This window comes from Pteropus vampyrus, unplaced genomic scaffold, assembly GCF_000151845.1.
Source record: "Pteropus vampyrus isolate Shadow unplaced genomic scaffold, Pvam_2.0 Scaffold95, whole genome shotgun sequence".
NCBI classification, from domain to species: domain Eukaryota; kingdom Metazoa; phylum Chordata; class Mammalia; order Chiroptera; family Pteropodidae; genus Pteropus; species Pteropus vampyrus.
This window is the reverse complement of record NW_011888876.1, coordinates 1,966,041-1,992,916: the sequence shown is the minus strand read 5'-3', so window position 1 is coordinate 1,992,916 and position 26,876 is coordinate 1,966,041. Positions and strand designations below refer to the sequence as shown.

Genomic DNA, 26,876 nt, shown 5'->3' with positions numbered 1-26,876 from the left:
CGCGATGGCCCCCATCGGCCTCAAAGCCGTGGTCGGAGAGAGTAAGTGGAGTCGCGGTCCCCTCCGCAGGCAGCGGCCGCGGCTGCCCGGGAGGAGCCGGGCGCCGTACCTGCCCGCAGCGCCCCGGCCTCCGCGCTGGCTGCTCGCCCCGCCCGGCGGGGGGCTCACGGCTGGGAGGGCCCGGTTATTCCGGCGCCGCCCTCCGAGGAAAGTCCCTCCGGCCTCTTGCGGCCCGCGCCCGCTTCTCCTCTTCCCGAATTCCTCACCCTTCCCCCATCCCTCCTCTCCACCCCATCCCCTTCCCTTTTATCCACCCCTCCCGTCTTCATCCCATCTCTCCTCCTTCATCCATCCCTCCCCTTTATTCCCATCCCTCTCTCCCCTCTTTACCTCCACCCCCCCACACCCCCATCGCTCCATCCCTTCACCCCGTCTCTCCCTTCTTCAACTCCATTTTTCTCTCCACTGCACCCGCCCTCCTTCGTTCCTTTTTCCTCTTTTTACCCCCGGCACCCATACCTCCCCCCTCACCTCGCCTTTACCCCCTGCTGCCCATTATCCTTCCCTTCCGCACCTCATCACCCTCCCCTGCACCCTCGTTCTTCTTCCCTCCCATTACCTTCCCCACATATCCCCTCTCCCCTTCCTTGCTTTCTTTATTTCCTAAGCTCTCTGATTCCACTCCTTTTTCTGTCTCCAGTCCCTCCCTCTTTCCCACCCTCCTTCGTGAATCGTGACGAGCAAAGTCCCGACCCGCGTCCTCCTCCCGCGTCCTCCTCCCTCCCGGGGAATCCAGAGCCAGAGCCGCGGTCCTCGGCTGCAGAGACCCACCTGGGAGCGGCTCCGCGCGCCCAGCCTGGGCCACTCCTGGCCGCTGGAGAGAAGCCAGTTTTCCAAAGGCTTGGCTCTGGCTGGCTGGGTTGAGGCCGCCTCTCTCCTCCCGTTCGAGGGTCTTGGCTTCGAGGGCAGGGTCTTATCGGGGTCCTGAACCCTCTTAAATCACACGGTAGATGAGGACAGCTGTCGTGTGCAGCGGGAGGAGTAGCCCTGCCCATCACCGCAGTCTGCAGTCTCCCCGTTTGCACGACTCAGCCCTTGCATGGCTGAACGTTTCGAGCCATTCAAACCACTGTTGCAGGGAGGAAATGGTTGTTTATGGGTTTGGATGAAAGGATCGACGTAAAAGGATTTTAAAAAATGGATGGTGGTGAGTGTCGGCCGCAGCGGAGCGAGGGCTGATGTTAGTAATATTTGGAAAACGGCGCCCTCAGTGCTAAATAAGATTGGTAATATGTGTAGACAAACAGTGTCTTCTCAGGATTTTGGCTGTTTCTTTAACAACCACCACACACACAAGAAAAAAAGTGTAGGGATTGCCGTGGCTTTTTCTACCTTTATTTTAGAAGGAAGAATTAAAACGGCATTTCTCTGGGGGAGAGAATAAGGAAATATAATCAAAATGGTGGAAATTAGTTTCCTTTCCAATGATTCTCTCCTATTATAGTACACACACACACACACACACACTCTTCTCTCTCTTTTGCTATCAAATGTTTTTGGCTGTGTAATGTTTCTTTTGCGCATCATTACGGTTTTTTCTTTCCCATTCTTTTCATTGATATAGGAAACATCTTCACTTGTTGTACAATCTTATCTGCCTTATTACATCAGAAGAAATTTTTATAAAAACTAAACCCCAAATGATCAAGTTTTTTTGTAAGTGCCCACTGTCACACCTGCCTTCCTCATGCAGCAAAGGTTCTGAATCATGCACCTTCTGTTTTCTAAGGAGAATCAAAGCATTTAGGGATCCTATAATGACAACACTCTCATTTTACCCGTGGGAAAGAAATGGAGGCTCAGAGCAGTTAAATGACTTGCCAAAATCAGTGTTAATTACTTCTTAAAACCCGGTGTCCATTTCCTTGCAACATTAGCTTAAAAAAAAAAAAATCCTTTCTTCATTATTCTAGATATGTCATTTCCTTCCAATGCCTCTTTTAAAGGGTTGTGGAATGTGAATGTTACAGGTTACATTCTTTCAGATGTTTTTCATAGGTGCTTTTACAACAAAATCCTTAAGTTTTATAGAAATCAAATTTTTGCATCCTTTTGCCAGGACCCAGGTGGCTCCACTCCCCACCCCCATTTTTTTAGAAGCAAGCATAAAGGTCAAAAAATAAAAATAAAATCAATATGTAATATGGCCAAAATTTCTTTTCCAAAACAAAGCGAAGCCACTGCTAATGGAAATAAAACCAAACCAATTTTACATAAAAGTGGTGAATGTTTGAGCAGCGTTCTATTCCTACAACAATTGAGTTAGGTATATATTTTGGAAGAAAATATATTATTGCAATCCTTTGTCAATGACACAGATTAATTCTGGCTCCTAATTGTTGATGGGGTTTCCAGCTTTGCCTTTTTTCTCTAAAAATAAAAATGAAATAAAGATTTTTTTTTTTTAACCAACTTGCACCATTTTAAATGTCACCTTCACAACCTGGTGTTGCCAATTGAAATTAACAATACCGCGTAGTCACCGTTTATTATATTTCCTCTTTAATTTTCTTCATAGCACTTAAAATTACCTGAAATGATCTTGTTCAGTGTTTGGTCTGTTTTGTTTTTTGCATTTGTTTGATTGTTTCATCCACTGGAACGTTGTTTCCAGGAGAGCAGGGTGACATGTTCACCACTGTGTCCCGTGCCAAGAACAGGGGCTGGCTCATAGTTGGCAGTCAATAAATATTTATTGAATGAATGAATGAAGAATGTGGAGAGCACGATAAATGTAGTTTTTGGCTTCTTGTCACATCTTTCTGAGTTGAATTTTCATAGGTACAGGCACAACAAAAGTAGAAGAGATGGGTCAACTTTATCTGTTTATTCAACAAATGTTCGTTCAGAGCCTGCTAGGAACTAAGGGGGAATACAGGATGACTAACGTATGGGGCACACTCATACTGTTGTGACAGACATAGACAGTCCTGAGATGCTTTCCCTGTCACTCCCCTATCACTCCCCAGACACACTTAGGGTATACTCAGTATATTGCACTTTTTCGTGGGTCTTGCCCAACTAGACCAGATATTCCTTCATGGGAGAGTTGGGCCTTGTCTTATTCTTCTGTCTGTCCTTAGTGGGTGAACTAGTGCTCGGTACTCTGTAAATGTTGAACGAATGACTTAATCTTTATGTATAGCAGTTCCTAGAAGGGACTCTGGAAGTAGACTACCTGGGATAAAAGTCTGATCCAATACTTATTAGCCATGTGACTTTGGCAAGTAATGGAACATTTTTATGTCTCAGTTTCTTCATCTATAAAATGAATGATAATAGCGCCTACATTGTGGGGTTCTGTGAGTATTAAATGAGGTAATACAGGGATAGCACTGAGCACAGTTCTTGGCATACAGTAAATTGAGTAAATATTACTGTGATGAAAAGATCCACAAAGAGGGTTAAAGTGTTAGAGGATTTCAAGAAGAGAGACTATTTCTATCCTGCGGGGCCAGGTTTTTGGGGGGAGAAAGCAGAGTCTCGGATAAACTCCTTGAAAGAGGTGCAGGTGCATTGGAAAATGGAAGAATCAACCTGAAAATCATGGACGATTTGTAATTTGACCCAATTTCTGTTCCCTGTCCTACTCATTTCTTTACCTTTTTTTCTTTAATTTTTTTTTCTATAAAATGTAGTTGTTTTCTGCACTCTACAAAGAGATTGTAAGAGAAAGGACGATTTCATTTTTTGTGGCACCTTCTGTCAATTTTTTTTAATAGGTGACGTTTCAATTATATAAATCCATATTGTGTAATCTAGAGTTTATTCCTGTTCCCTGAAGTGTTGTCAGTGGGTTACAAAGATGCAAGGATTACAAAACGTACTGTTTTTCTTGTTGTTTCTTAGCTGTTAGCAATTTCTCCTCGTGTTCGTTTATAAGAATCACATTCTTTTGGGAAAGAATGTGGTTTCGATTTGTACATTAAAAACATACCTTTTTCAGATGGGGTCGTGATTCACAGGATGTGTCAGAAATTGAGAGGACACCGTGACAGAAGCAGTCTTCATTCATCTCTTACACTTATTTTAAATCGAAACTTTGGTTAGCATACAAATAACAAGTATATTTTGAACTATATTAAATACGTGTTACATTTTTTCCGTGAAAAAATTAAGATATAATTTGCATACAATAAAATTTGCCCTTTTTCAAAAGTGAAGAGTTCACACATTTCAGCCTTTGCATACAGTCACGTAACCACCACCATAATCAAATACAGAACAGTGCCTGTCAACCCCTCAGGTTCCCCCGTGTTGTCTCTTTCTAGTCAGCCTCTTCCCCTACTCCCAGCCCCGGCAAACACTGAACTGTTTGTCCCTACAGTTTTGCCTTTTCCAGAATGTCATATCCAATACACATATAGTATGTAGCTTTTTGAATATGACTTCTTTTACTTAGCGTAATGCATTTGAGAGGCATCCATGCTCCCCGTATCTGTAGTTGGTCCCTTCTCATTGCTGACCATCGTTCTGTTGTATGGATGTACTACAGTTTGTTTATCCATTCCCCAGCTGAAGGACTTTTGAGTTATTTGCCCTTTAGGGCAATTATAAATGCTTCTGTAAGAATTTACACACACACAACTTTTTGTGTGAACGTATCACTTGGATATGTAAACACCCAGGAGTGAGATTAATGGGTTGTATGATAAGTATATGTTTAACTTTATAAGAAATAGTCAAAATTGTTTTCCAAAGTGGCCATACCATTTTACATTTCTACCAGCATCCTTGTACTTGGTATTGTCAATTTTGAAATTTTGGTCATTCTGATAGGGAGCGGGTATCTCATGGTTTTAATTTGCATGTTTGTAATAACTGATAATGTCAAGCATTTTTTCACTTATTTATTTGCCATCTATACATCTTCTTTGGTGAAATGTCCAAGTCTTTTGCATACTTTTTATTGGGTTGTTTGTTTGTTTTTTATTACTGAGTCTTTAGAAGTCTTTATTCTAGGTACGAGTCCTTTATCAAATGTATGATTTGCAAATATTTTCTTACAGTTGTGACTCATCTTTTCATTCTATTAACGATATTTTTCAAAGAACAGAAGATACGTGGTAAAATCTAATTTGTTAATTTCCTTTTATAGATTGTGCTTTGGGTATTCTAGCTAAGAAATCTTTGCCTAACTCAAGTTGACAAAGATTTTCTATGTTTTATATATTTTCTGTGTTTTCTTCTAGAAGTTTTATAATTTTAGGCCTTACATTTAGTCTTTGATCCATTTTGAGTTAATTTTTATGTATTGTGTGAGTTATCAAAGTTCTTTTTATGTGTGTATGAATTTTTCTGCTGTGTGAATGTCCCGTTGTTTCAGCACCATTTATTGAAAAGGCTATCTTTTTTTCCATTGAATCATCTTCGTTCTTTGTTGAAAATCTGTTAGCCATGTATGGGTGGATCTATTTCTGGACTCCCTGTTCTGTTTCATTGATCAATATGTATGCTTTCATAAACACCCATTCTGTCTCAATTATTATAGCTTTAAGGTAAGACTGGAAACCAGGTACTGTGAGTCCTCCAACTTTGTTCTTTTTCAAAATTGTTTTGGTTCTTTTGGTTCATTTGCTTTCCCATGGGAATTATAGAATTACCTTGTCTATTTCTATTTTAAAAGTCTTTCTGGGCTTTTGATTGGACTTGTATTGAATCTGTAGATCAGTTTGGGAAGACTCAGTACTTTAACAAATTTATTTTTAATATTTTAGTTTCTTTACTGTATTACAATGTGAAAATTATAATTCTTAGCTTCATAAATAAGGGAGCAACCCTATAAGGAGAATTGTGTGTAGTTCAGCAAGGTCGCAAGATACAAAGTCAATTTACACAAATCAATTGTATTTCTATATACTAGCGATGAACAGTTAAAAAAATTAAATTTAAAATAGTGCTATTTACAGTGGAACAAAAAACGTGAAGTACTTAGGTATAAATCTAACAGAATAAGTTCTAGATCTGTGTGCCGAAAACTACAAAATACTGATAAAGGAAATCAGAGAAGACTTAAATAAATAGAGTGATATACCGTATTCATGGATTGGAAGAATTTATGTTACATTTATTTTTACTTTTTTAGAGATGTATTTTTAGTTCTCTTGGGTAGATACACGGGAGTAAAATTGCTGGTTTATATAGTTACTCTATATTTTACTTTTGAGGAATTGCCAAACTGTTTTCCAAAGTGGTTGCACCATTTTATAGTCTCACCAGCAGTGTATGAGGGTTCCAATTTCATAATATCGTCGCTAACACTTGTTATTATCTGTTTTTGTTTTTTTTTTTTTTGCTTGTAGCCATCTAATGGATGTGAAGTGTATCCCACTGAGGTTTTGATATGCATTTCACTGATGGCTATTAATGTTGAGCATTTTTTCATGTGTTTATTGGCCATTTGTGTATCTTCTTTGGAGAGATGTCTATGCAAATTTTTGCCCATTTTTAATAAGATTGTTCGTTTACATTTTTAATCTACCTATTTTCATTTGAAGTTATTTTACTGTCTTTTAAAAGTAAAAGTTGAAAGCTTCAATGAATGATAAGTATTACTTAAATGAGACCAGTTTGTCTGTTTCTTTAATCTTCTACCTTCTATCTTTTTCTGTGTGTGCTTTTGATAAGAACTTTTTCTTATAACAATTGTGATTTTATGTCCTTTTAGACAGTTCATTTAAAATTTGAAAATTGTTGAATGGTCCTGTTGTGTCTTCATTCTCAGTTTATTAATTAAAATTATCATATTTTTTGTTCTCCTCACTTTTTTAAAGGATTCTCATATAGCTTGCTCATCCTGGGATGAGCTCTCATCCTTCAAGGGCTGTTCAATACTATTTTTTTTTCCCAATAAGGCATCTCCCTCTCTCTTGTCTGGAATAGAAGTTTCTCCTCTAACTCTTTTGATGCCATTCTATTCTTTCTTATGGCACTTCATTGCATTCTGCATTAGGTTATAATTATTTGTCGTAAGTTTTTTCTTCCTCGTTAAATCATAAGACCCTTGAAGGCAGGGACTGTGTCTTATTCCTCTTGGCGTTTCCCGTAGTGCCTAGAACAGTTCATTACACATGGCAGGCAGGTATCTCTGGAATGAAATTGCATGTTCATAATGTCTTCTCCTTAGGCCCAGACTCTTCTATGTTTTTCCTAGATTTCTGGACATTACACCTTCTTGAACTCAAAGATGATATCCAGTTGGTACACACTGGTTTGGCTGGTATTAAAATATTGAAAATCCTCTGTGCTGGTTGGGAAATAGTTTCTGCCCTGAGCCCCTAATCCCCCTATTGTCCAGGTCCCTCTCCAGGAACCCCTGGGATCTTCCCATGATGCAGCAGCCAGAAGGACAATATTAGTTAAGTATTAGTTAAGTATTTTAAATATCATCTTTGCTTATACAACTATTCTGCCGTCATATATAATTTCTAGGGAGATTGTTACTTTCTTCTTCCAAAATCACATCTAGTCTGGATAGTTTTCTAAGATAACTAAATGGTGTTGCATTTCTAAATTTCTTTTAAAAATTTATTTTGGGTGTGTGTGATAACATGGGCTTTAGAATCAGATAGACATGAGTTTTAATTTGGAGACCAGTCATTGCATATCTGTATCATTTTGGACACATTAGCTAAACTCACTTAATTGTAAAATTAGGATAATTGTATTTGGTTTGCTGAGTTGGTTTAAGCATTAGAGACAATGTATATAAATTACTAGTACATAGCTCTGTGTGTAGTAGATGATTATTTAAAATGGTGGCTACTATTTTAATTCTTATGTTCTTTTATTTGCGTTTTACCAATATGCCTTTTAGTTATTATGGTAGCTACATTTAGAGTTTTTTGAAGTTCGTAATCAATTTTCTTAATTTATTTCCTGATTTCTATTTTATGTATACTATCATTGTATGTATTTATCTTCCTTTTAAAAAATGTTAATATGCCCCATCATGGTATCATATGGAGAAGCTAAGGCTTCTTAAATGATCTTTACTTGATAGTTGTGTATCTTTTTTCTGTATTATTAAATTTTACATATTTTTGCATCTATATTTATTAACACTGGAGCCTTCTTGCTGTTCTTTGATCATTCCAGGTACGATCCCACCTCAGGGTTTTATCTTTGCTGTTCCCTATGTCTGATTGTTCTTCAGATATCTGCATGCTTTTTTCCCTTAATTCCTTTAGGTTTCTGGTCAAACACCAACTCACCAATGAGGTCTTCTTTGAGTACTTTATATAAAATGGAAACTTTCCCTAATTTCCCCCAGAATATCCCTCTTACCATACTGAATTGTCAGATCTGACATTTCTACTTACTGGATTATTTGTTTGTTTATCCCTGCTTCCACCAGCCAAATGTAAACTCCATGAGAGCTAGACTGTTTTGTTACTGCCCTACTCCCAGTACCTAGAAGAACAGTGCTGATATGTAGTGGGCAATCAGTAAATATTGGAATAAACAATTGAATACTATGTATATAGTATTCTATATATTGAATATATATATTCTTTTTCTCTCTTTTAAATCTTTCTCTCTCCTTTAAATTTTTTTCCACATCTCCTGCATCAGAATTTCTCTCTCCATAAATGGATTAGGAAGTTACCTGTCTTTTTCTGTGTTCCAGAATAGATCAGATAGCTTGGAAATTATCTTCCTTGAATGTTAGAAATGATTTATCCATAAAACTATTTGAATTTATTGCTTTGGGTGGAGGGAAGAGGATAAATATTTGACAGCCTTTAAAATTTATTTGATTATTTATTTAGGCTTTCTACTTCTTCTTGAGTCAATTTTGGCAATTTATGTTTCTTTATACTATAGGCCATTCAACTGAAAAATTTCATATTTATTGACTAAATTCGTATAAGTTTAAAAAATGTTCTGTACTGGTTATTATGCTCTTTCTTACTCTATGCTGTTTTTGTTATGTTATGGAAATACTTGCTAGAGACTAGTCAATTTTAACTGGCTTTTTAAAATAATCTGTTTCTTCTACGTTTTGTGTATATGTGTTCTTAATTTAATTTTTTTGACTTCCAGTATTTTGTATTAGTTTCAGGTGTACAGCGTAGTGGTTAGACATTTGTATAATCTATTTAATTTCTTGAATCGAGTACTTCTTAATTTTTTTCTTCCAATAAAAGCAACTAAGGATATGAATTTTTATCTGAGCACAGCTTTGGTTGAACCCCATAGGTTTTATTCCCCTCATAGTTTTTAATAGGCAGTATTCTTACCATTTATTTTTAAATTTGGTCTTCCTTTGTTTTGAACTAGATGTTACACTTATGGGGTGATAAGTCGTTTAAATTGGGGCATACTTTCCATAAGAGGTGGTTTGGGACTGGGTTATCATTCATGTACCCATCAAATGTAAGAGCACGCGCATCTGCCACAGGATCCAAAAAGGGCTTATTGAATGGGCACCAAAAGATTTTCCCTCCGGCTTTTTTTTTTTTTTTTTTGGCACACAGCACCTCTTAGACAAACAGGTAGTTGGCAGCTAATGAAGTGTCTTTTTCTTTAGTGGAGTAGCCAGACCAAATTTTATAGTTATCACTGGCAACTCAGCAGCCATAAATTTTGAACCCTAGTCCTGTGGTTGCTGATACGAGAAGTGCTTGGAGAATCCCCAGCTGATCCTCTTATGCGATTGCCTCAATCAATTGCTTCTGTGCAGAGCTGTTGCTGGAGCTGAAGTTAGGGCGAGGTCTCCAAGAGTTCATTTTAATTTCAACAAGGATGAGTTTTACTTACTCTTCCCCCAACTTTTTTTTTTTTTTAATTAATTTTTTTAATCAGTGAGAAGCAGTGTTGGGTAGTGGAAAAAGTGACTTCTGGGCTAGAAGTCAGACATCCAGCTGACAGTTCCAGTCCTAATGCTTAGTGGCTGGGTGACATAGACGTGCTATTTAACTATTTTTTAGATTGAGAATTCTAATCCCAGTACCACAAAATTCTTTTTAAGGCTCACATTAAATAATATACAAAAAAGCTTGGAAAATAAAGAATCGCTGTAAGGGATTATTATTATTTTACAGATAGAATTACAGAGATTAGTTTACCGGCTCAAAGTTACTGAATAAATCACTAGAAGAATCAAGGAAATGAATTACTTATACTTTTGATAGACACATAATCTAATAATCACTAGACAACAGCCAGCCATTGCCCACTCTGATGCCCTTTGGGAGAGTTTGCATTGGTTAAAACAAAGCAATTTGCTTCCGAAGTAGACTGATCTGATCTTAATATATGTCTCGAGCTCTGAAGCAAGAATAACTCCTGATGGCTCAAATTGCAAGCTCTCACGGGGCAGATTTCCAATATTCCTTTCTTTCTGTTTCTTGTATACCACTGATATCTCACTTTAAATGTCTACTCATTATTTGGTCTAAGAGCTGACCTTATAGGAAGTGAATGGGATATTCAATTTTTATCACACTAGGAAAAGCCTATTTTATTCTTGGGAACAAAAAATAAAAAGTAGAGATAGAGGAAAGTAGGAAAAAAACAAACAAACAATTTTTTTTTTTTTTTAAATCATTAGAGCCTAACTGTGAAGATACAGATTTAAGTCAGAGTCTCCAGCAGTTACTCCCTGTTTGGAGGACTTCTGAGATGTCAGGGAAACCCAGGACCATGTATCACGGCTCGTTTCTATTTCAGCATGCCTCGGAGGGTTTGGCACAAGTTTTCATTTGACCAATATTTATCCAGTCCCTCCTGCGTGCCAGAACCTGTACTAAGGGCAGGAGATATAATGGTGCATAAGTAGATGTGGTCCTACTGGGATTCAGACAGGTGGTGGTGAAATATCGGGATAAGTGCCCTGAGAGGGGCAAATGGTGCGATGATATTGGAGCACGGGGGCGGGGAGCCCCCAATAAGACCTGGGAAATGAGGAAGGCTGAGGGAGACCTAGAGGATGAGGCGGAGTTAGCCAGGAGGAGATTGGTCTTGGTGGGGCCTGGGGGAGAGTAAGTCAAGTAGATCAATGTCCAGCTTGGCAGGAAATGAGAAAGGTGCAGTGAGCCTAACGCTGGGGATGAGGGAGTGTGCTGAGGGAGGTGGAGAGGGAGGTGGAGAGGGCTTTCCTAGTCTTGTGAAAGACTCTTATCTTTCTCCCAGGAGCAGTGGAACACTGCTGAAGGCTTTCAGTCGGGGAGAGACGTGGTTCATAACTTAGCTTAGGGAGATCTCTGGTTGCTGCGTGGAGAATGGGTGGGAAGGAGTGAGACTGAGGGCAGAGGGTTCCATTAGGAAGCTGCCGTGGTGATCCCGACTGGAGAGAGTGATGGTGAGAACGGGCATCTTTGCCAAGGATGGAGAAACAGCAGCTAGTGGAGAGAAGATCGACTTGATAGAGTCTTGGGAGATAGAAGCACCAGGCCATGGTGATTGATTGGATGTGGAAGATGAGGAAAAGGAGCTGGGATCAGGTTAGTTTACCAGCTCAAGCTTACTGAATAAAACCCCAGCGTTCTTGGCTTGGGAACCAGCTGGAAAGCAGTACCATTCACTGAGATATGAAAGAAGAAGAAACAGGTTTGCCAGGGAAGATTCGCTTTTGTAGGCAAGGTGTTGCGGGTGCCTGCGGACTATCTAAAGAGGCGGGAAGCATAGCCAGCAGGCTTGAGAGTCAGAGACAGGAATGCAAATCTAGCAGAGCCATGTCTATGATTTTGTGACTCCCAGGGCCCCCCCTCAAGTCGTCTCAAAGCAAGCCCAAGCCAGCAACGGGGAGTCTTCACGTAGGAACGAGCCTCCGCTCTCCAAGCCAGGAGGCGTGACAGGTAGAGGCTTTTCAGGAGTTTTTCTCTCTGTCGTGTTTCCCCTGTGTATTAAAGTCAGCCCTTGCCTCTGTGAATGTCATTGCTTAGAATTGTTTTGGGGAAGAAGTGAGGTAGTGGTTGTAGTCAGTCAAAACGCAAAGCTCTGAGGATTCGAGTTTATGCTGTGTCCAGATGCCATCACACTGTGGACTCTTGGCTCTGGGAAGGATCTCAGAAGCATCTAGTCCAGACTCTCGCCCGGAACAGGAAGTCAGATTGTGCTAGTCTGCTGGATGAACCATGTTGGCAGATTCGTTTCCTTCTCTGCGGCTATTGGGGATAGACGGTATCATTTTCACATTCCGTGCCAGCATAGATTCACAGTGACTAGTGGAAGCTACTAGAAGTTACGACGATGAGGGCCGAAAGGCCACTGATGCTCGGCTCAGATGTAGCTCAGGACTTTCCAGTTGATTCTAACCTAGTCGCAGATGATCCTTATGAACTTCCTTCAATGTCAGCTCCTGTTTGGCAGCTGAGGGGGAGGAAGGAAGACCTGTTAGGCGTAGATGGTTTCCAGAGCCTCCACACCGGGGGTGGCAGGCAGGGTGAAGCAAGCTCGTTGATCCTCTCCTCTCACGGTTCCTTTTCCCCATCTTCTCGAGCGTTGGGGTAGCCAGGGGAGGAAGGAGAGAGGCCTTTCCCTGGTCTCTGGATAACATCGATATTGTTGGTACTAGTTGCTAGGGATTGAGGAACATATAACATCAGCGATGAGCAAGGGGCCCCCTCCACCCTGTTAGTTTCACGCTCTAGGCTTTTAGCGATAGATTACTGTGAGGCGGACCCCTACAAATTACTCAGTCTGCAGACCTCATCGTGTTTCGGGTAAAAGTGCTTCTCTGGGATTTTTAAGATGAGGCAATCCTGTGGCCACTGAGAGTTCCCCAGTTTGCCTTCCCTCAGATTGTCTGAGGGTGGGTTACCTTGGACTTCACTGTTTTGGTTGTGTGGGACCCTCGGCCTCTGTTCTCCTCCTCCTCCCCCTTCCTCCTCTGCTCCTCTTTCTTTTTCTTCCCCTTCTCCTTCTTCTTCCTCCTCCTCTTTATCCTCCTGCTCCTTCTTTCCCTCTTTCTCTTCCCAACTCTATTTATCCGTTAAGGCACTTTGAAATTCAAGTTAGAGTAATAAGCTTTTCCGGGCTTTCACTGAGACTGAACGATCTGGTCCATCTCTCCAGAGTGGTAGTGCTCATTCCCTCCCCGCCTCCAACCTCCTATTAAGAAAAAATTTCAACATACTGCAAAGTCGAATGAATAATATAATAATCACCCACCTACCTTCTACCTAGATTTAGCAATTACTAACTTATCACCATATTTGTTTTTATCTCTCTATATAAATACCTTTAAAGGGCTAGGGTTAGGGGTTAGACATTGCAGAAGAAAAAATTAGTGAATTTGAAGACATAGCAATAGAAACTATCCAAAGCAAAACATAGGAAAAAGACTGGGAGGAGAAAAACACGAGCTGTGGATCAAATTCAAGGAGCCTACTATATAGAAATCTCTAAAGGGGAGAAAAATGGGCGGGGGGAAGAGAAACAATATTTTAAGAAATATTGCCTGAACATTTTCCAAATTTGTTGAAAACTGTAAACTCTCAGATCCAAGAAGTTCAATGAACCCCAAGCATAAGTAACATGAAATGTGTACAGAAAAGCACATCATAACCAAATCGCTTAAAAGCAGTGATAAAAAGGAAAAAAAAAAACTTAAGTAGCCAGAGAAAAAAGACATATTATATGCAGAACAGAGATAAAGATGGCAGCAGAGTCTATGGCCATGCTACCCTGAACGTGCCTGATGTCGTCTGACCTCAGAAACTAAGCAGGGTCGGGCCTGGTTAGTCCTTGGATAGGAGACCACCTAGGAAGACCAGGTGCTGTAGGCGTTAAAAAAAAAAAAAAAATGGCAGATTTCTCGTCTTCTGGATTTCATAGTTATTTGCCTTGGTATTTGTCTGTTCTTATCCATTGTGCTAGACCAGGGTCAGAATTTTTTTTTTTTGTAAAGGGCATGTACTAAATACTTTAGTTTTCATGGTCCATATATGGTCTCTGCCACATATTCTCTTTTTCCCCACTTCTTTAAAAGTGTAAACGTCGTTCTTAGCTTAAAGTGTACAAAAAGAGGCTGCAGGCTGAATTTGGCCTGTGGGCCACACTTTGCTTACCCTGTGATGTTGAACCTCTTGGCTTAGTTTTCTTATCTTTTCAATTATTTCTTTGGCTGTGCTTTCTAGATTTCCTCAGCTTTATCTTCCAGCTCTTCTATTTAATTTTAAATCTCTGCCATCATGTTCTTTAAACATTTCTAATAGCTCTTTTTAGTTTTCTTCTTTATAGCCTCCTATTCTTGTTTCATGGATGCGATATCTTCTTTTATGTCTCTCTTTTAAAAAATTTGAAAAAAAAAAAATCCTTGCATAGTCTGTTTCCTCCAGGTTTTGTGGTCGCTGTTTTGCTTGTTTTGGTCTCTATTTTCCATGTAGGGACTTTCCTCTGGTGTGCAGCCCACCCTTGTGATTCCGAATGAGAGCGGTAAATGCTGACTGGGAGCCCCGACTTTGTGGTTGGGTGTGATCTGGGTGGGACTTCCTTGTTGGGAAGTCCGCAGTGTCAGTGCGTTTACATTTTTCTTCTCGGATCAATTCCCCAGAGAAGTCTCTTTCTGTCTTCGGCCTGGGAGGTAAAGGTCCAGCTGCCAGGATTCTGGGAGCTGAGTGAATGAAGAGGCCCCGGGCATGGAGGGCAGTTCCCAGCAACTGTACTTATATTCATTTAGCCCCTCAGTTTTCAGTATTAGACTCAGTCTCTCAACCGTGCCTTGGGTACCCCCGGTCCAGGGACCCTCTACACTCTCCGAAGAGGAAATTTTTCAAAGTTCCGCCATGTTGGGAGAAGGACAGTCACCCAGTGATGGGAAGTGGCAGAAGGGATCTAAGATGCCAGTGCTTCTCAGATACCTTGCTACCAACACGCCTCTGCCCCACCCCATCCTTTAGGTTCCAGAGGTACCTGGTGCTTCCAGTTCCCAAAACTTGGTTCTTCCGTGTAGATTCGGTTGGTTTTCAGGGTTCCCTACTCCTGGCTTAGGACTCCACTTCAGGTGGATTTAGCTTGCCTAGGCCCGCTAAGTCAGTTACCACACACCTGTTGTAGAAAATAAGACCACAGACTCAGAATTTAAAAATAAGACTTGATCATTTATAAGAACTGCATTTCAAGAAAGAAGGAGGTAAGTGGCTGCCAGCCAGAGGCTGGGGACCACCACACCCTAGTTTCTTAACAGCAGAATGACTGGCTCTTTGGGCCACTTTTTCCTTTCCTGCTGAGAGGAGAATCAGAGCAGTCTGCTAGAGTACTAGGGCTGATGGGGCAGCAAACAAAACTCTGACTAAACAGAGGCAGGTTAGAAAAGTACTTAGGCCACCCCAAATCCAGGAATTTTATTTTGAATTGGCTCATTAGCCCACTGTGAAGCGAGAGATCGAATGAAGCCTGAGATCATTTCTTCCAGTGCCGGGCACCCCTCCTGGACTCCAGTACTCATTCTCGGTGTAGTGCTCTTTGGCGTAGAAGTTTTTACTAAATTATACAGTTTGGAGAGACAGACTTCACCATTCAGTTCTTCGCCGCCTACCTGTCCCCTAGCTGAAGGCTGGGCAGAGTCCGTTATCCGACACGCATATTTTGAGGGCAATCTTCAAACAATGCCTAGGTAAATGAAGAGGGGACAAAGAGAGCCCACCTATACATTTTGGTACAAATAGATGGCTGGAGGAAATTGCCTCTGGTCTAGATGATTTAAGCAGAAAAGAAAAAAACATCTACACGGACCTTTGTATTAAAATATAAGAAGCAGAATCTTTTCTATTGATTATGGAAAACATGAGAAAATCACCCAGTCTGCGTATCCAGTGAAGTTCGTGCAGAGTCAGATATTTCTTTTAGACTGTCAGTGTTTCTTCTATCCTTGGGGCTCCACCTTCTCACGTGCTTGATCCTGAGCCCAACAGGATGTTTTTTACCCTGGTATCTTATCATAAGCAGCTATGTGGATTTGGGAAAAGGAAGCAGCCCTCCTGAAATTAGACCTTTGTGTGTGTTGGGGGATGGGGTTGGGGGGGCCACATTTTCTGCCTTCTGAGGTTTTTCTCACGTCAGCTTGACACTTCTAGAATGGCTGTATGGAAGGTTCCAGAGGGGGCTTGAGCCTGTGGTCTTGTCCAAATGCTAAAGTGTGAGACTAAACATTTTTTCATATCTCAGACCTTAAAGCAGGTTAAATCTTAAAGCAGAACAGATTGGGTTGATCAGAATCTTGGACTTCAAAATCCTTATTTTGATTCCTACCAGCACTGTCACGGACAAATCATTCGATCTCTTTCAGGTTCGGTTTCTTTATAAAAGAGACGAGATCAAGGTTTCTCAGCCTCAGCACTGTTTGACATTTTGGGCCATGTGAGCCTGTGCATTGTAGGATGTTTAGCAGCATCCCGGGCCTCTCCCCACTAGATGCCCATAGCACCCTCCGATTGTGACAGTCAAAAACATCTCCAGACATTGCTGAATGCATCCTAGACTACATGATCTTTATGTCCCCCGTCTGCTCTGGGTGTCTGCGAGCATATGAAACATTCCATTCTTTCCCTCTCTTCTTCTCTCTTTGTTTTAGCATTTTATTTTACTTTATTAATAGTTTCAAGTATATAGTACATTGGTTAGACATTTCTATAGTTTATGAAACGATGCCCCTGATTCCTCTATCACCCGTCTGGCTCTACGCACAGCCATTACATTGCTGCTGACTGCATTCCCCATGCCGTGCTCCCCATCCCCGTGACCACTCTCAACTGCTTGTACTTCTTTAACCCTTCTCCCCTTTCTCCCAACCCTCCTCTCCTCTGGCCATCACCAGATTGTCCTCTGTGGTTGTGAGTCTGTTTTTGATTGGTTTGTTCTTTTTGCTCCTTAGATTCCACATGTAAGCGAAATCATATGGTATTTAGCTTTCTCTGTCTGACTTATGCTCAGCATTCTAACCTCTGGGTTCATCCATGTCGTTGTAAATGGTAGGATTCCATTGTATATACAAACCATAATTTCTTTATCCAATCGTCTGTCGATGGGCATTTAGGTTGCTTCCATATCTTGCCTATTGTGAATAGTGTTGCCGTGTCTTTCCCTTTCTTTCAAAGTGTATTTTCCCTAACCCTTTAGTCCTTAGGGAAACTCCCATTGAAGTCTAGACATGTGATTTGGAGCCATTAAATGCCACATCTACCAATTTAAGATACTGGCCACACGTTGGGTTCCTGCCAGGATCAAGATAAGCAATGATTCTCGGTCCCTGCAGTTCAAGGCGGAATTACTGCAGTCATCATTGAGCCTGTATTAGGAGGACAAGCTTTTTGCAAAGAAAAGGATGCAGGCTGGCAAACCAAACGGGCCATTAACAGATGAGGTCTGCTGCTGTGGGTAAAGTACAAGGGCAGTGTGTTTTGTTTTGTTTCTTTAGCGAATGTGAAATGCTTCCCAAATGACTGCATGGTAGTATCGCTATTATGTATAAAAAATGGCCCTCATTCTTGAGTCCTTTCTTTTAAAATTGCATATTTACAGTCAACAGTGCTTTCTGTCCTAGAGGGTTAATTGCCATTTCACCATTTTTTGTCTTTTTTTTTTTTTTTTGGTCTTTCCGTTTTAAAATGTTAATGTAATTAAATAGTATTTACTACTATAAGCTATTGATTTTAAGTAGGTATAAATTGTTTTGGTTTCCTCTCTCTCGGTTGATGTTTTTATTTGCATATACATGGTAACTTCACAGTTTTTATCCAAGGAACATCATGCTGAAGGCAACTTAAGAAGAAGAAAATAACTCCTTTGGAATTGAGGTGAAGTGACTGCTGCATCTGAAGTACTGCTAGGAACTCCTATTTCTAATCTCTTTTTGTCCCCAGGTTAAGATTTCTTTTTCTACTCATCAAAGTTCCAAGGTCCATGAGGCTTTGCTTTAGAGATTTTCTAGCTGCTTAACCTTTTGGCTCTAAATCTCATGAAACAGAAAGGGGGAAATGAGGATTTCCCCATAGAGTGAAAGAGAAAGTGGACAGTCATTTCTGTAACTCTCTCCAGCATCCTTTTGGGCCTGAGGTTAAGATTGGGTTTCTCAGATATCAGGCATTTACTTATCACCATGCACTCCTCTTAGATCCTGGCAGCAGCCCAAGGTTTGGGTGTCATCCCTTCGGACATTTGAGTCTTATGCAATCTCCGAGTGTGCTTAGAAGGGCAGAGGAATCAAGGCACAGTTCCTCCATCTCTGCATGGTCTAAAGCTTGTGACCAACCTCTCCTTCCTTCTCTCCCACTCCCCACCACCCCAAAAGTAACGTAATAGGAACACTCCCAGATTAACCCATTGTCGTTCAGCAGTTACAGGGAGCAGTGCCCTGTTCCTGCCCTGTGGCTGATGATTTGTGGTCTGTTTTAGTCTCACTTGTGCAAAGTATAACTTGGATACAAATTAAAAGGAAATTATAACTTTAGATAACTGATATTTTATAGGGGTAAGCCAGGTACCTGTCTTCAGTCGAAGACACTATGGAACAGTTTCATATTAAGCAAAACTGTATTTTCTTTTGAGTTTGACGTTTTCATTTAAAATTCTCTGATGCCTTTTTAAAGGCAGTTCTCTTGAGATGTGATTCAAATACCATACCATTCACCCACTCAAAGTGTACAATTTGATGGATTTTAGTATATTCACAGAATTGTGCATCATCATCATCACAATTTTAGAATGCTTTCATTACCCCAGAAATAAACTCAGTGCTCCTTAGATATCCCAACTTCCCTATTCCCTCCCGCCCTAGGCAACCACTAATCTACTTTCTATCTCTATGGATTCGCCTATTCTGGACATTTCATACAAATGGAATTACACAAATGTGGTTCTTTGTGATTGGCTTCTTTGACTTAGCATGTTTTAAAGATTTATCCAAGTCGTAGCATGTGTCAGTACTTCACTCCTTCTTACGGCTGAATGGTATTTCATTGTATGCATGGACTTCATTTATTTATCCATCCATCAATTGATGGCTATTAGGGTTGTTTCTACTTTTTAGCAATCACAAACGGTGCTGCTGTGAGCATTCACGTATAAGTGTTTGTGTAGACCTGTGTTTTCATTTCTCTTAGCTTAGCTATCCACCCAGCAGTGGAATTGTTGAAACTTATGGTAACTCTACATTTAGCCATCTGAGGGACTGCCAGACTATTTTCCAAAGAGATGGTACCATTTTACAGTCCCCCAGCAGTGCATGAGGGTCTTATGACTTTTTATCTTTATGCTGCAGGTGTCATGTCTTATTTCTTCAACTGAACTGACTGCAAATTCCATGGGGTCAAGAAATTGCTTTATATGTTTTTTAGGGGTATATTCTCCATAGATTTCATATAGTTATGCACATTTTATTGTGTAATTGCTAGATACTTCACTTCTTGGGGCCTCAGTTTCCTCCGTTAAAAGGGGGTGATTATAATATTTAATCTCTAAGAGTTGCTGTGAGTTTTAAATGAGATGATACATGTTAAATGTATAGGACAGCATATTCCATATAGTAAGTCTTCAATAAATATTAGATACCACTACTGTTGTGGGCAATTTTTTTCTTATGGCACCTGAATTATTGACTGAATTTTTTCTCTAATATGAATTTTTTAAAGAATTTTGGCTAAGGTGGTGATATCTCAATTACTGGTTAAAAAATGAGTGTATAGAGAAATGTTAAGATGGCAGAAACTTTAGACCTGAGCGCTTGTATCTGTACATTTACATAATACCACACTCCTCACTAAATTGGAGTGAGGAGAGTTGAGGGGAAAATATTTTTAGATTTTTCTGCCTTGCAAACTCGTACTGGCTAGAATCGCCACAGTTTGCCTGTCAAGTTCCTCAAGAATAAAAAGATCTCTCTCCCCAGTAGCAAAAGAGTCTCAGACTTTTTTTTTTCCCCCAGGGGTGATCCTTGAACTGGGAGTTCTGAACCCCAGGGTGTCAGGAGGGTGCTGGCTGAAAGGGGGAGTGTAGGTGGTCGTTGGGAGCCACTGGGTGGAAGCACCTTACTCAGCCATGCGGCACACTGTGAACGGAACTGCTCATTTCACTCCCAGCAAGCACTGCTCAGTTATGCCACTAGGGGTGGGGGTGGGGGGTTCATTCATTCTTCAGGCGTTTGCTAAGTCATTATTTTATGCCAGATGCCAGAGATGGGCGGGAGTGAGCATGCTGGGAGCGGGAGGGAGCTGTCACATTTGAAGGTGAATGAATGGAGCTCGGTGTACACGGAGCTGAGTGCAGTGAATGACTTGTGGAGTCCTTGCTTGGTGAGTAGTTACTGCTGTAAATGACTAAGTGAGACTCCGGGTGACCTCTCCGTGAGCACCCTGAACTGCTCCCTCCCTCCCTGAGCTCACTGAGTCTTCCCATACTTGCTTTCTCTTCGTTCCTAGCCCGTCCCATCCTTGATCCCAACTTGGGGACTTTGCACCTATTCTTCCTGTGCCTGGGAAACTTGCCCCAGACTTTCACAGAGTTGGTTCCTCCTCACCACTTCCTCAGAGTACCTTCTCCCAAGCCCCATCACACTCGAGTTCATTAATCTCGTAGATTTCCTGTGAGCACTTACTCTCTAGGATGAACTTGTGCTTTTCCTTGTGTTTATTGGCTGTCTCTCCCTTCCACATCAGGTGTAAAACCTTGAGAACAGGAGTCTTGTTTAGCTTGTTCACTGTGGCCTTTCCAATGCCTGGACCACAGCAAGTGTTTAATAAATCATCATTGTTCAACGGATGATAGGATTTGTACACAGAGGAACAAACTGGAAAACAGGAGACGTCTCATAAACTCCGTGGAGTAGCAATAATCAACCAACTGGAAATCATTGGATTCTTCCTTATTCGGAAGGTCAAATACCACTTAAAATAGATGATGGTGGTGCCGGTGATAGCCAACAGTGTTAAGTACCATTCAAAGCAGTGAACTAAGTACTTACACACATTAATTCATTTAATCCTCACAATAACTCTCTGAGGCTCGTGCAGTCATTCCCATTTCACACGTGGGGAAAACTGTGATACAGAGAGAGTTAATATCTTGCCCAAAGTCACAGCTAGCAAATGGAGGAGCAGGGATTTGAACCTAAACCATCCGATTCCACACCCATCTGAATCACTTGACCATGTCAAAGCGACCATTGCAATATAACAGAAAAGGACACTTGGGTTCAGTTTCAGAGCCCCGTCCATGCTAGTGTCCGAGAGAGAACGTGTGTGTGTGGTGAGGCGAGCATTTGGACAAGGATCCAGAGACCCACTTCTGCTCACTCTGGAGGGACCAGTGAGAGGCCTTGCCCACTCCAGATGGCTGTGTTTTGCAGGGAGTATCTCGGTTCCGAAGCAAGGGATTTGACTCTGGCCTTAGACCATCTCTAGGTTCTCCCCAGGATAAGTGCTTAAGCACCAAAAAAGTAAAGTCATTGAAAGTTACTCTACCGCCCCAGGCCTCAGCTGAGGAGCCATGAGTAGAAGTGCTCACTTTCCCTCGCACGCTTGCACGTGCCCAAGAGAGGACTCGTAAGGGTCCCCCCTAAACTGGCAGTGCTTGTTCCCTTCAAGAGTGGAGGTAAGGAGGGAGATTTCACTTTGTATTTATACACCTCTCGATTGTTTGAATTTTTTTCAAAGTCCTACTTCTATAGTATTCAAAACAACATAAAGGTAAACAATTAAAGTGATTTGTAGTTAGGTTACCAGTAGCTTACAGTACAAATGGGTGTTTCAGAAGGGAAGGATCTGGAGAGTACTTGGAATGCTTGTTTTCAAGTATTTGAACCATTTCCCCTATCTGGCTTAGTATTACCTATTCCACCTGGGGAAGTGCGTTGGTTTAGCAAGGAGAATCTTCAGCCAGAGCAAGACATTCAAAGGAAGTTGGTTGCTGTCTTTAACTACCTGAAGGGCTGTCAGGGGAAGAGGAATAGGCTTCTTGGAGCTCCAGAGTAGAAGTACCGGCAGCAAGTAGCATCAGTAGGACAGTGGCTTCCCAGCCCAGGACACACTGGTAAACAGTGGACAGTCTTCCCAGAAACTAGTTACTGTCGCCATGTCAAAGCCCTCTTGGTTTTTAGGTAGTTATTTTATATCTGGCACCCCTCTGAACGTTTTAACTTTTCCACTAGTTTTTCAGTCGATTCCTATGATTTCTGCATATTTCCTGTGTATTTCTTACCAACATTACACCTCATTTTGTTTTCTTGGCTTAGTGAATTTTCAGAACAAGGTTAAGTAATGGCAAATTAAAAATGTAGTCCTGCGCACCTGTGTTGTGACAGAATGTTTCATCTTCCATGGGCCCCTACTTGTGCTTTAGCATTAACGTGTCTCTTCCTAGATAAACAGAGGTCTCTCTGTCCCCTCAGGGGATAAGGACTCTTACGTTCAATTTTATATTTACATTTAAGATTTATGTACATTGGCACATTGGAGCCATTATTCCAGAATGTATTCACATGTGGGTCAGAGAAGTTTTAAAGTTTTTGGTGAAATACCCAGAGCGTGCTATCTAAATATTTTTGTGATTATTTTAAAGCTGTATTTTTAATATGCATTTCCTTTTAATACAGTTTTTACATTATATGAAAAGTCTCAATTGGTGGAAGTGATGTGTCATAATTTTGTTATTTCCTTGTCTGTATGAGCACCATATTTTTACAGTGACATCATAATCAGTACCTTTTGTCGAATGCCTCATATGTGCCAGGCACTGTACTCGGCATTTTATCTCATTAATCTTCACAGCAGGTCATTAGAGTATTATAATTTTAATTTTGTTGCGGGGAAAATGGAAGCTTACAACATTTTAAACTTGCCCAAGTTCACATAGTCAGCAGATGCCTGCCACCTGGGTTTTCCAGAGTCTGTCTAACTGGCACTTCTCCAGGATGACCTTTGCCTGAGTAACGAGCATTTACTCTCAGACCACTGAGGTTTGTTCAAGAGGGCGCCTTTTAGAAGAACTGCCACTCTCAAGCTGGAATAACTGGAAACTCTCTGTATTTCAAATTGGTAAAAGAGGAGGGCAGTTGTGGCCCGAGTTCAGACTCCCCAAAATCCCTCAGCAGAATGGAGGCACTTCACCTCCCAGCCTAGGGACACCGGACTCCTGGTGCAACCGTTCGTTCGTGGCTGCGTGGAGCTCTGGGGCTGCAGAGCGTAGAATGTTTGAATCCCCCGTGGTTTTGAGAGCCTTGGTGATGCTCACATTTTCCCCAAACTTTGGGTCCATCAGATATTCGTCATGCTATTTCAGATGTTTTTCCATGCCTGGGGCTCAGGTGTCCAGACACATGTCACGGCAGAGGGTGGTCGTGGGTGCCAGGGCCGTAAGGGCAGGACTTCACGAGGTGGAGGCGGGGTCAGGTTTGCCGCTATCTCTAGAGCCTGCGCTTGGGACTCCAGTTAGTCTACCAAGTGCACCTGGACATGTCCCAGGGAATCTTAGACCAACTGCTGTTTTTCTCAGGGCTTGGGAGGGATTTGGTGAGTACGAGAGTCACCGAGACCTAGAGGATGTCGTGGAGAAGGAAACTATTTTCTGACCCCTCCGGCCGTGAGGGAAGCAGTCCACCAAGACCTGGCCCTCCAGGTTGCAGAAGTTGAAGCTCCCTAGTCTCTTTTGTCCCATCTATGTGGACAGGGTGGCGGAGCAACGTTTTGGCTGTGGATACATGATATTTGGCATGAAGAAATAAGACCTGCTGGCCAGATCAGCCTCAGAGAGCTTTATTCTTTGTTTTCACACAAAGAAAACTTCAAGGGAGATGCAGTGTGATTGCCAGGAATTATTTGTGAGGAAGTAGCTCAAGGGACTTGATTCTTAATGCTAAAATGGGCTCTAATCCTTGTTTCCTTTTTGGTATTGGATTAGAAGAATGTAGGGCAGGATTAGAATTGGCCATCAACAACACCCAGGACAAATATATGCCCCAGGAACTTCGGAGCGGGCATAACGAGGTGGGAAAGGTTGACGGGAAGGGTTGACGGGAAGGGTTGACGGGAAGGGTTGACGCTGTAGCAGGAGCTGTTTTTTTCAGTCTTTACTGCTTGCAACACTTTCTGATTTGTCAGTTCTGCGTCTCTCTTCCCCTACCAAAAGGTGACGAATTTAAAGTCAGTGAATTTAAATTAATTTCGTGTAGTAGCAAAAAAGAAAATATTTGTCCCCAGTAATCAAGAAATTTAAATATAGCAAAATATATCATTTTCTGCTGACACATTAACAAAGATTAAAATAAACAAACTGCAAGGCGTTATTTTATCAGTTAGTATGTTAATTTTGAGAGTCATGTAAAGTACTGGTGAGAATGTAAATTGTGCTTTTGGAAAATAATCGTCAGAATTTATCAAGAACTCAGAACGTTTATGCTCTTCATCCGTTCATTCCATACCCAGAAAGCTCTCCTAACAATAATTTGTGCAAAGAAGCCCTGGGCATAAAGACGTTCACTGACACATTATTTTTAGAGCGTTTTTCCTATTATAAAAAAATAATATGGACTCAATGCAGAAAGCTTAGGAGACAATTAAGGATTAATCATCATCATCTTACTGAACACAAATTACATTTTGGTATAAGCTCTTCTCATTTTTCCTATGCATATATACTTTTTTAAAAAGAGTTGTTGCATGCCCTTTCCCCACCTTAGCCATGTACCTTGGCATTTCCTCCCTGTGTTGTACTTACTGGGGAAATTCTAACCCTAGTTGAAACCAGCTCTTTTCCTTCCTGACTTGTGCCTGGACAGCCAGATGTTTAAAAAAAAAAAAAAAAGTCACAAATGAGCTGCCTGGTTTTACTTTAAATTCATAGTCACAAACCTCTAATTAGCCCTCAATACTGTCCAGAAATGCTAAAACATCTCTACAGTAAATTCTTTTTCCCAGTCTTTGGAAAAATATTCAATACCTTCTTTCTTTAAACCTTCCATGTACAGCACCACTCTGCCCATTTTTAGCCGATGACCTTATCTCCAACAAGGAAGCCCCTTACCTCTGCCACCAAATCTTTAAGCTCACCAGTCTCCTCCTCCCTTCTTCCCACTGGGTGCCATGTAGCGCCTGCTATTTATTTGTTCACTCCTGGTGCTTAGTACAGCGACTGGCAAACAGTGGTTACTCAACAAATGTTAGAATGAAAGAATGAATGGATGAATATGTAGCTTCCCATGTCATTATTTCTAATGAGTACATAGTATTCCATTGTACACACGTAACCTAATTTACTTACTACTGCTCTATTATTGGATATATTCCCAATTTTTCATCACGCTAAAACATGGGGAATAATCTAAATGGCTATTAAGACAATTGGCGACTAAACTATAGACTATTATGCTAGCATTTAAAATCCTAGGAAGCATTTTTATTAACCTGGGGCAATGAGCTTGTTAACTGAAAAACATACTATGAAATTATGTATATATAGCATCATGTTAACTATGTAAAAGTGCAGAGAAAAAGCTAGTAGGAAATAACTGAAAATATTAATCAAGCATTTCAAGTTGGCAGGAATACTGATGATTTTTCTTCTTGAAATTTTTAAGTACACAAATAAAACATGATATTTTCTTCTTGATACTTTTCTGTGTTTTCCAAGTTTACTGCAGTAAGTTGTGTGTGTGCGTGTGTGTTTATAATCAGGAATATAATTCTTAAACATTTGAGAATACATTTTGACACATCAGATTACCGAAGATCATCAAAAGTATAATTATGAACCATTGTGCTCTAGAGAACCACCTACTCTTTGATACACACTTGCTAATGACAACAGTTAGCCTTTGAACCCTTCCAGGTCTGTTTGTTACCTGGTTTTAGAAAGGTTGGCAAGCGTGGTGGATACATTCGTGTGGAGAGGTGCATTATGGAGACTGGGGCTTACCAGATGGTGATTTGGGGGTGAGAACATCTCACAGATATACCGAGGGTTGGAAAGACTTCACAGTTGCTCTTCACATCTGTTTTTGGAGCTTGAGGGAGACTCATGTGGCCTGAGGGATTGTCACAGGCTTTCACTCAATTTAAGACATTGGTTAAACCCAAGACCATTTTGGGAGTCCACGCGGTCAAAACTATCTTCTTAATAAGACTAATAAGGTGTTATTTGCCTTTTTCGCTCTTAGCCCCTCACGAGTGCACAGTGGAGTTGTCCAGATGCTATATGACTTACAGCAGATTGTAGAAGCAGGTCGGAGGATCCAGCTGTCTTCTACGAAGCTGGTCATTAAAGAGAGTTGCAAAAATATTTTTTTAAAAAGCCACTAAATCTTATTTTTTTTCTATTGGAAAATATAGTTACATTTCATTAAAATGCTATTTATGTTAACATATAATGGGTTTATTGTTATTTTCATGAATTAACTTTTTTTAAAATTTCTCTGTTTAACTATTTCTAATATAGTAACTATCAATAGGTATTTACCCACCACACTCTTTGGTGTCCTCAGTTTTTAGGAGTGTAAAGGAGTCCTGAGATCACAAAGTCTGGAAACTCCCAGTTAAGGAAACAGGAAGAGAACTGGCTTTATGGTGGATCGATTATGGCTTAGTAAAGAGACTGGTTGAACAAAGAGAAAGAACAAAGCCCGTGTGGGGGGTGCGGAATATTAGACCTAGTGGAATAGGTAGGTATTAGAAGTCCTTGAAATTACATTAAATTTTTCTTTTCCCCTGCTTCCTTCTCCCTTCCTCCCTCCCTCTTCCCTTCTTTTTTCTCTCCTTTTTCAGAGATCATGCATGATGTGATAAAGAAGGTAAAGAAGAAGGGGGAGTGGAAGGTAAGTAGACGAGTACAGTTAATGGCCATAAAGGTGAATTAATATAGAAAATGCGACAGTGGGGGTGGAGTTG

The 26,876-nt window shown here is 40.9% G+C and overlaps 1 protein-coding gene and 1 pseudogene across 1 annotated transcript in view; both read left to right on the top strand.

The window, feature by feature from the left end:
* Positions 1 to 6: 6 nt before the first annotated feature.
* The window catches only part of STXBP1 (syntaxin binding protein 1), a 68,090-nt gene continuing 41,220 nt past the window's right edge, over positions 7 to 26,876 (top strand). Inside the window, exons 1-2 of the mRNA XM_023533031.1 lie at positions 7 to 41; positions 26,754 to 26,803. Of these exons, the coding sequence (XP_023388799.1) occupies positions 26,759 to 26,803 (45 nt within the window). The 5' untranslated portion in view covers positions 7 to 41; positions 26,754 to 26,758. The remainder of the gene's footprint in view (positions 42 to 26,753; positions 26,804 to 26,876) is intronic.
* On the top strand, positions 13,675 to 13,793 carry LOC111742509 (annotated as a pseudogene).